General features: G+C 42.9%; 1 protein-coding gene across 1 annotated transcript; it reads right to left on the reverse strand.

Moving 5' to 3' along the window:
* Window positions 1-43: 43 nt before the first annotated feature.
* Window positions 44-8,878, reverse strand: LOC118406852 (p53-induced death domain-containing protein 1-like). The gene is made up of 15 exons (XM_035807208.1): window positions 8,766-8,878; window positions 6,153-7,617; window positions 5,662-6,004; window positions 5,317-5,502; window positions 4,593-4,867; window positions 4,143-4,362; window positions 3,421-3,720; window positions 3,035-3,183; window positions 2,683-2,859; window positions 1,947-2,247; window positions 1,552-1,694; window positions 1,333-1,382; window positions 1,006-1,173; window positions 696-784; window positions 44-490 (listed from the first exon to the last, which is right to left on the reverse strand). Exons 2-15 carry the CDS (start codon window positions 7,607-7,609, stop codon window positions 479-481), a joined length of 3,870 nt encoding a protein of 1,289 aa, XP_035663101.1. The 5' UTR covers window positions 7,610-7,617; window positions 8,766-8,878; the 3' UTR covers window positions 44-478.
* Between the last annotated feature and the right edge of the window lie 1,313 nt (window positions 8,879-10,191).

Genomic DNA, 10,191 nt, shown 5'->3' on the forward strand with positions numbered 1-10,191 from the left:
TATATTCATATACGCGGTTTGTGTCCGTACCGCCTGCCCTAATCCTGACACATAGTGTATGGTAATTCCGATAGTGCACATTGCAAACCACCGCAACCATCTACCAGCAGATGAATATTTCTCGAATTATAATTTACAAGAAATCTTCGATTTGGAAAACGTGTCTTCTGCTGCGAAAGACATTATCTACAACCACGAAAAGAAGACCATGAAATCCATGTGTTTTAGTCACCATGTTCGCAAACAAACCCATCAGTAATTAGCTTCTTTTAATAGTGAAAAATCCACCTGCTAAGATATTTACTCATCTTACTTAAAGTACTTTGACAATCAAATATACTTTGATGAAACAAAGTCACCGCATAACAACCGACTAGGCAAGACTTAACGTCTAAACTTTCTAAGTCTCGGCATACGCATAGAAACTTTCCGTGTCCAAATCATCTGCTTTGCTGTCTTTGACGTATTGCGGAATGATCTACTTGACAGCCTGCAATAAAGGCAAACAACATTAACAATTAGCGCCTGTCAAACTCCTTCACAGTTAAAAGGTTGAGATCTGATTAATCCAGTCAATAAATAATGATTTGAACAATCTTGTCTACATGTACTAAATTCTTCTGTATTAAGCTGCGTGAACGGTGTATAAAGCCGTACATCTTTATAATAGCGATTTGAAATGCATTTTGTTTTACCTTTTTCTCCCGCCGTACGTTGATGATGGCCTCTAGGACGTCCTCATCACTGGATAAGTCGTTTACGTCACGCAGTTGGTCCACGCATTCTGTTAATTAATGGCAGAAAAATTCGAAGTATTAATCATCAAAACATGAATGAATTGATTGAATAAAATGTTTGCCACGGTATTTCACAAATCAAGTTATAGAAACTTTATGCATCAAAGATGTCCAACAATTTCTATTCAGATATACAGTTTCTTCACACATTTTGTTGTTTCACTATATTCATGGCGAAATTGGAGTACTGCGAATGCAGCATTCTTACCCTGGAACGAAGGCCTGTCATCTGGACTCTGACTCCAACATGCTTGCATCAGTTGGTTAACAGTGTCTACACCCGGCACGTCTGTGGGTACCAGGGACATGTCCGGCCGCCCTCCGCCTGTCACGTAACAACTGAGTGGCGTGCTGATGTTCAATCTGCCTTGGGCATCTGTAGGACGTATTGATAGAATTTAGGTATGTTATGAATACGTTATAGAGAAAGGCCGGAGTACATGAATTCTACCATGTATCCAGAGACAGGTCCATCACATTAGGAGAAAGGCAAAGTTATCATGTGGACTGAATCGTAATAAAAAAATGTACGTACCTCGATAGGGCCTTCTTCGAGTTGCAATCTCCCACAGCAGTACACCAAAACTGAAATCATCAGAAAAGTCTGTAAAAACTCAAACTAAGAAATCAAACAACTCTTTTAAGTAAGAAGCCTCTAAAAAGGTTCTATATAACTAGGATATTCACAGGTTCTACCTTCATTATCACATTCAGTTGATTGAGTCATTTGCAGCAAAAATATAATTACAGTTACCTGTACACATCAGCCTTGTCGGTTGGACCGGCGTCTGTGTCAAAGAACTCCGGTGGAACATGCGTGGGGGTCCCGCCCATCGGGCTCTTTTCAGTCACGATGCGGGACTGCATCTTCCATTTGGAAAGGCCAAAGTCTGAAATCTAATGGAAAGTTAGGTTAGAACGGCTGACAGCATATTTAGAACCCTGTACAATGAACAAAAGATAAAGAAACAATCAGTTTCACTCTCTCCAAAGGAACAAACACCATTTTTCATGCATACTACTTGTAGAAAGTCACCGATAGGAAAAAAAAATACTCAAAGATTGGTTGGTTCTAACAACGTCCTTGGTTCTAAATTCATAAAAAGGATGACTACTATATCTGAGACAAGTATGTGTATCGCGTAATACCTTCACGTGGAAATCGCCATCAAGTAGAACGTTTTCTGCCTTCAGATCACAGTGGATGATCTGTGGATCCTGGCTGTGCAGAAAGGTCATCCCCATGGCTGTCTCACGTGCCATTCTGTACCTCAGGGCCCAGGGCACGTCGATGTTTTGTAGTAGGTCGGTTAGGGATCCGTTCTCCATGAAGGGCATCACGATGGCGAATTGTGGCTGGAGGCAGATGCCCAAGAGACGAATGACGTAGTCTGACCGACTCCCCACGTTCAGCTTCCTCGCCTCAGAGTACAGCAGCTCTTGCTCACTTCTGTGGTAAGGCAAAAGTCAAAACATTTTATGGTGCGTCGATGAAGGTAAAACATCCAGGTAATAAGATACGCCCAAAAGTAGTTACTAAAGCGACTGGACATAATTTGGAAAATCATATCCAGTTGCCTATTAAGTAACTGCTTTTTGGTGCATTTTCTGATGTCAAGATTCAAAAGTCACATAACTCTTTTTGTTTTTGTATTGACAAATTTACGACATCTTACGTCCGCCGATGGAAAACGTATGCTACATTTTTGTCCGAGACCAGACTCAATAGCTTCCGGGAACGAAAATCATCAAATAAAGGTCAGCAAAACACACAAAAACAAACAAAAACAAATTGGTTATCAGCATAACTCTTCTATATATTCTTTGATAAACACATTTATTTTTCATTTCCAATAAAGGTTCCAGAAAACTCTGTCGCACGTACGTTCCATATATTTCAAGGGTCAGACTTTTGACAGCTACTTCCTGTCTCCATCTCCGATAAAAGGCCTTCTTCACAGACCCGAACGCTCCCTGGCCAATAAGGGACGTCCCCGGGAAGTCTAGCTGTTCATAGTCGATGATGGGGAGCCTGCTGTCAACTGTCACACTAGGATAGTTGCTGAGAATGTGGAGAAAGTAGAAACAACAGAAATGTTAGACGAAAAAGATTCGAATCCAAGGTGGTAAAATGAGGTTTTGGGTACAAATATAAAACAAAAAACCATGTGCAAAGTTGTGTGACTACAGAAAACAAACGATTTTACTTTGTGGTGCATTTTAAAACATTATCGTACCTGTTCAGTTGTTCATTGAATCCATTGCCACCAACAGCGCCGCTTTCTTCTGATTCCTCACCGTTCTGCTCTCGACCACTTTCCTCTGATTCCCCTGACTCGTTCTCTCGACCACTATCTTCTGGTGGCTGAATGCTGACGTCTTGGTTCTAACGGTGAAAAATATTAATGTTTTATTGTTGCTCGGAAGTAAGCAGAATATTGCTTTCACATTTGACGATTTGATTGATAAATAGACATAATTTGTTTAGCATTCACAGATGACTTTAGGACCAATGCTGGCTAACTGACGACAAAAGTTTTAATTCCCAATTAAAATTCATCTATAAAAGGTTCTGAACGTTCCTGGCAATACTCTGATCACAAAGTATGTACATAATACTCACTCTGGGTGTAGTTATTCCAGCAACCGCGAGGGGCGTTGCGGGCTCAGCCATTTCCCAGGCACTCATCGTGTGATAATTTTCCCTTGGTCCCGGGTACAGCTCGACCATGGAGAATAAGTCTTCGCCCAAATCCAACACCTTCACATCGAATTCCAGCCTACGTGTTCTCTCGCAGTAGAACTTAAAGTTGACTCCATACATGCCGTTCACCTCTTCCACATCAGGGCGGATGTTTCCGTGGAAGATGGCGCAGACGGTCTCGTTTTCCAGCATGGCGACTGGAGGGGTTGGTGTGCCTTCCTATTTGGAAAGGATCGAACATGTCACGCTTGCAAAATTGCCATTAGGGGGTGTAGCTCCGGCTGAGCTCTGAGGCCACAAAATTGTCCCGGTGGATTGCCGCATACAAGGGAGTACCACGTGTCGCCTGGTCCCGGGTTGCTTTTAACTGTGAGTCAAAAGAGCCGGGGCCCGGTAGTGCCCCAAAATAGCCCGGTAGTCATAGGTGTCCCACGAGACCTCGTAGGGGTCACGCCCAAAAGTGCAATAAAACAGCATGCAAAATACCCGACGGGTCCCCTGTTTCCAACTGTGACCGTGACGTAATTATCAATACAGCTCCATTCCAAACTTAAACTAGTGGCAACTCTTAAGGGGCGATGTACAGACATCGTACGATATGTGTAAGAAGAAAAACGACTTTCTGAAAAGATACTGCTTACCTGCAGCTCGTATTTGTCCTCGGTTTGGGTGCGACTTATGCGATCGTCCACAGACTCCTCCAGCACACACTCCATCCGGGCAGTCATGACGCCGTCCTCCCGGGGTTCCTTCCACTTCTTGAAGATGACAGTCCTGACGCGTCGGGCCCGGACGTTTCTCGTCACCAGGTTGACGATCCCACTTACATCCGTCCCGTCACGGCAGCGAAGAACGACAAAACTGAAGTGTAATAATTGTCAGTCAGTCATAGAATAAATCATCACATGTCACTACATCACTGGAAAATTCACCATGTGTATTATCTCAATGTCATAGTCTACATAATCACAGGCGTTCTACTTTGTAAAACTTGATGACGTTACAAGGTAAGTGGAAGTGTTGCTCAGCAAACAAAAAACAATACAGACTAAGACAACTCAAGATTTGTTGAAGGCTTAATGTCTACTTACCCAGAACTGAGTCGGTCTGTCTGGAAAGCCACCTTTGATCCCTGTAGGACGACATTCTCCACTTTACTGGTGACGTCTTCCCAGTCTCCGTTCTCATCGCAGCTGAGGACACGGACTTGGCTGTCTTCTTCTCCGGGTGACAGGGGCAGAACAACAGTAGCGGGGCGGTTCAACAGTAGGTCGCTGCCTTTAAAAAAGTTGAGAATATGACTCATGTTGTCTACTGCATCCTCCATCCCAGCACACGCAAGTGTGTCTCTGTCGACTGGCGTCACCTTTATTGGACAGAAAAGAAGAAAATGACTCGTCACTGACCCCAAACACTTAATATATATTAAGATGTATTTAATACACCTCCAGCGTCTTCTTGTAGTTGACCTTCATCTGGAAGTCGGGTTTCGCTCAAGGCGGCGATATCTATGCCAAGTCGGGTAAGCTCCCTTGCGACAAAGGCGCAATACATACACCTGAATATAAAAGTACCATAGACATTAATCTAAACAGTCTTGTAATTAAATTAACAAATGTCGAAGATTAAGTGCTATGCATAATAATTATGTTTTTGTTTTTAAATTAGGAAAGAAACTGACTGATTCCACAGATGTCATTTCTTGGGCTTTTTTCGTCGACGCTTACTTGAATAGAATGAGAAACAATATGTCATCTGTTAGTGCACAAATAACGCTAATTTTGACCCTACAATAACACAGAAATATTTGCTTACAGTAAACGAGATCTCCTGCTCTTCAGGGATACAGTCCTCAGGAAGGTTGATCTCAATCCCTGTCTGCTCTGAGGATGTCAGGGGTGATGATTCGCCTTTCCTTACTCTGAAGCCGTGTTTCAATGGTCTCGCCACGACAGCAAATGAAGAGAAGTGCGTTACCTCTACCGTAACAAACCGCTGTCCCTAAAGTGCAGGTAATAAAATCAAATATGTCAACACTTTGTAGACAGTAACGAACTCTAGTTAGGATCAGTTTGAAATGAAGGATTGAACCAGCACGTACTCCTGTAAATATTCACAGGTCATCTTCTTTCACACATATAACAATAGTTAAACACTTACGTTCTCTTCTTCGCTCAGTGTTTCCAGAGCCAACCACGTACCGCCGTCATCCTCTGACGTCATCACAATGTACTCCCTTTCGCAGTCAAACTTGGGTAAGGAGTGTGGAATCTTCAGCTTTACGGGCTCGGAGAACGTCATTCCTGATGGTCGCATCTCGATGATGTCGCTGACCAGAAGCTCGGTGTCTTCTAGGTCGAGCGTTCCGTCGTACCCGTGTGGGTTCAGCACTACTGTGATAACTGATGTGTCTTCCTCTGTAGCTCCGGGAGGAATGCTCAGGTTGCAGCCTGCAGGGAGGTCCAGCGACTGCACGGTGCTTGTGTCTGTTGATATCTCATAACTGTAAAAGGCATATTTATAAGTTAATGGTCAGCCATATGCTTAGTATAGTCTTAGTTTATTGTTGAACATTTAATGCTATAAAGGTTCAGGTACCAACAAGGAGAAGGAAGAATTTTATTCCGAAGAGGCTACATTTTTGCACTTACCTAAACAGCTTGCCGTACTCCTCTGGAACGGTAGGGCCAAGGCGCAATTCCTCTTCCTCTTCTAAAGCGATAGACTTTAATGTAGCCTTGATGATTTCCTCCAAAAGTTCTTCCATCACCGGACATGCCTTTGCATCTAGGACAGCTGTTTCTTCGCCCACCGTTTCGTCGCTAATTTCCGTCACAAGTGACATGTTGGCGTCTTCAAAGATAGACTTCCAAACGTCCTCTGCGCATTCTTCTTCTGCGATTGCATCATCTGTCATATACAGCATAAGGTGCTCAGCCATACTCTCATCAACAATGGTGACGATGTCGTCTGAAAGAATTTCGATGATTGTGTCGTCAACAACCTCCGTCGCAATGGTTACTGCGACCTTGTTGAAGCAATCCTCTGCCAACAGCTCAGTGCGGACGGAGACCACGCCTTCTTTCACAATTGTGCGGTTTGGTAGCTGCAATGCCGGAGTGTCATTCAGCACAAGACCGGTTTTTGTCCCTATCTTTTTGTCTTTCAGCTTCCGCAGGCGGTGAAGTGCAGGTGGCAAACCGTACAGACGACGGTTTCCTTCCAAGTCGAGAGTTTCCAGGTTCAGTAGGCGTCCCAAGCCGTCTGGAAGCTTGCGCAGTTTGTTGCCGGCAAGGTGGATTTCTTTCAAGGAGGACGACTCTCCGATAGAGTCCGGAAGGGTCTCAATACCACAGTAGCTGAGATTAAGTTTTTCAATGTGTTCCAACTTCTCAATCCCTGCAGGCAGAAAACATAAGGAACTGTTGTCCTCCATATCCAAGATCTTCAACTTCCGAGGGACGTTCAGCTGTAAGTCGCGATGACGGTTTTTCAGTTTGTTCTTCTTCATTTCTAAGATTTCAAGACATCCGAGCGACTTGATTGATTCTGGAATGCGTTCAAATGCGTTGTTGTTGAGGAACAGGATCTTAAGTTGCCTCATACCTGAAATGTTGTCTGGGAGAGTTGTCAAGGCATTAGTTGACAGATCAAGGGTTTCAACTGTGGCCAGGACAGTAAGATTGCCTGGGAGTGATCTGAGGTTGCATTTGCACAAAACAACGTACTCAAGGTACCTAAGCTGCTGCATTGTTGCTGGAAGAGTTACTGTAGCAATTGAAGGATTCCGTGAAAAGTCAATTATGCTCAGATATTTGCACCCCGAAATGGTACCACTGATTTCTGTGATGGGACAACCGGCTACTCTCATTTCTTTTAGATTAGCAAGACTCGCAATGTCAGCCGGTATGGAACCCAGAGGGTTGTCTGAAACATCCAAGATTTCAAGTTCCTCGATACGGAAGACGGCAGGTGGTATTTCATTCAGAGACTTTCCCGAGAGATTTAGTTTATTCTCTTTCATTTGGGCCCTTAGGTATGCTTCGGTCCATCCTGTATTAGCTGGCCTTCGTGTTCTTGCTGTTCTTGATCTTCGAGTCCGATCCATATTGGGCCCTAGTGTAGTGTGGGGACAAAATTATTTCAGCTTTTTAGATCAAGTCGCCATGAACATTTTTTCACTACAAATTCCCCGGATGGAGGCCTGACAAGCCTCCGTCTCGTATCAGTCATATACGTGTCAGTAATTACCGATTCCTAAGCAGGTTTTTGATAGATTTGTCTTATTTTATCTGACCCTTACCTCCCTCATGACTCCAAGGAAAAGTAGCCTGCAGGCCGATTTGAGCTTCTCATTGATAAAGGTTCAAACTAGCAATTGACATTACCCTAAAGAAAGAATGTCTAATGGTTACTTTGAAGAAGGTAGCGATTTGTGTATCGCACATTTTGTAAGACTTAAGAATAATGGTTGAGCCTGCATCATACATTGTAGCTGAAGGTCCGTGCACTAGAAATACAGGTACATAGCCCATAGAGGCACGTAATATATTTTCTAAGCTATTGATCTTTAGATTTACTGCATTGGCTCAAACATACCTCTCCCTTTAACTGATTACTATGTGATCCATCACTGTAGTACGCTATCTGTTCTTTTATTGCTTCTCTGTGACGGCGACATCTTGTATCAATGCTGGCTGGCATCTGGTGCCTAATTGAACGTATTTACAATGGCAACAGATGCCTTTAAAACACTATTGCTGTCAGATTAAAGACCGTGTGAAAGATCAGCTCGGCGTAGTTGAGCAACGAGTCAACATTTGTATTGTTTAGTTGCTATGCACCAACCTATGTATGTCTAACCAACAAGCATGTTTGTTTGTACAATAAAAGACTCGCTTGTAAAATGTAAACGGTGGACGAGTAGAGGCAACACTTGCCAGAACATCGTTTTGATAACGCTTCATCATATATAAAGTTCCTCCACACGCAAGCGTTGAGCGGTCACTTACAAAAACAGATACATAAACTACAGGAAATACAAGACCCACGCGTGCACGTTAGGTGTCAATCGAAACAAAGAGGATTGTAATGACACATGTGGCGTTATGCATTCTCCTATGCAGAGATGAAATAAAACTGCGTCGAATAAGCGAGAGGAGTTCTATGATGTGGGCTCCAATCTGCGGGAGAATGACTTTATGCTTAAGCGTCCAAAACGACTACCACAAGCAAGGGAAAAGTGCAATGATTTAAGTGCAAACCTTTTCTTTGCTGTCCACGATTGAGGGTTGTCGATCAATGTGCAAGGCAGGTATAGCTGGAGATTTTTCCACTGGTAGCTAACAGAGGAACAAACGGGCATCAAGCCAGGTTGTAGAATGATCAAGGACTACAGGTCACAAAAAGTACACGTGATACAATTTACGGTCTATTCGCGGCAATGCTTTGGTCTAGTTGCTGTGGACACATGGTTGACAAAGTTGACAGCTTTATTCAAGTTTTTGTAATGTTTCCAGTCATTCATTAACGCGTGTCTCCATGTGTTGTTGGCACACCTCCAAGTAGCAAAACAGTAGCATGACCTTTGTGTACACACAAAGAGCCAGTGAGAAAATAGGTAGGTTTCAACGGTAGGTTTCAACATTTGGCCCAAAACACTAAGTACATATAAAGCTTTGTACTGACTCTACGCAACACCAAGGACGAACAAAAATATTATTTGACTACTATCAAAGCCATCAGATATTGGTATACAAGTTTGCATACAAGAAATCTTAGTATTTGTACTGTGGTCAGAGCAATTAATTTCCAGTGTCTGCTTCCTTTTGTTGCTGAAATCAAGATAACAGCGAGAGAGCGCAAACATGACAACACTGGCGACTATTCACATTGCGCCTTAAGTTTGTGGTGAAGTGGCTTCTGATGTGAAGCAAAGAGAGTAATCACTTTCTAAGACGTTGGAAGGCTTGGAATTCGCAACGTCAAAAGAACCAACCCAATCCAGCGTTTCGATACGATTCAGTCCTGGACAATGTGAAAAAATGCAAACATTCTTTGACAAGGAAGCATATTAAGAATATCTCATTGTGTTCAAATTTGTATTATCCTCTCCCGTTGATGCGTTAACATGGCCACCATTCAACCTGGCCGACTGTTCGGCTTGGTGGTGTTTTAACGGGCCAAGTCTCCCAAGCACATTGCCTGTTTCTGACAGCATGTCTTGTTTTACTGCTCTTTCGCGTAATCGCTGGCCATGAGCTGGTAGTGATTGACACCAATCCGTAAAGAAAGATTCCAAGGCTAAGGTTTTACATTGAGGCCAGTCCTTGCCTTTAAATGAAAGCGATAGATTCTGTCTAATACCCCTCGTCTTCCTTTTGCATTGCAGATACATGTACCGAAGATATCTTTCCTACGGCAATAAGACAGTGCATAGATATAAACTTTCAGACAAAGCAAATACACATGTATACCATGACATGGATGTAACAAATGATTGTATTTGTGTAGAAAAAATATGGGCATAGTCTTTGGTCTGAATATGGCATATACTTAAAAATCAACATGAACATGTCTAGGGAGTAATGTGACTACAAAAACATATCCCTGTTCAGGAACTTTGCATAGTAACATCTTACCTTACCTTACCTGGCACCATGATTGTTCTTGACTTTGTAAAAATTGAAG

This window comes from Branchiostoma floridae, chromosome 19 (genome assembly GCF_000003815.2).
Source record: "Branchiostoma floridae strain S238N-H82 chromosome 19, Bfl_VNyyK, whole genome shotgun sequence".
Taxonomy (NCBI): Eukaryota; Metazoa; Chordata; class Leptocardii; order Amphioxiformes; family Branchiostomatidae; genus Branchiostoma; species Branchiostoma floridae.

Excerpts from the sequence above, each read along its gene's own strand:
- LOC118406852 (XM_035807208.1), bottom strand. The coding sequence starts at position 7,609 with ATGGATCGGACTCGAAGATCAAGAACAGCAAGAACACGAAGGCCAGCT. Across the intron at positions 3,721-4,142 it reads AGGACAAATACGAGCTGCAG|GAAGGCACACCAACCCCTCC; the intron begins GTAAGCAGTATC and ends CTTTCCAAATAG. Across the intron at positions 1,174-1,332 it reads TCGAAGAAGGCCCTATCGAG|ATGCCCAAGGCAGATTGAAC; the intron begins GTACGTACATTT and ends TACGTCCTACAG.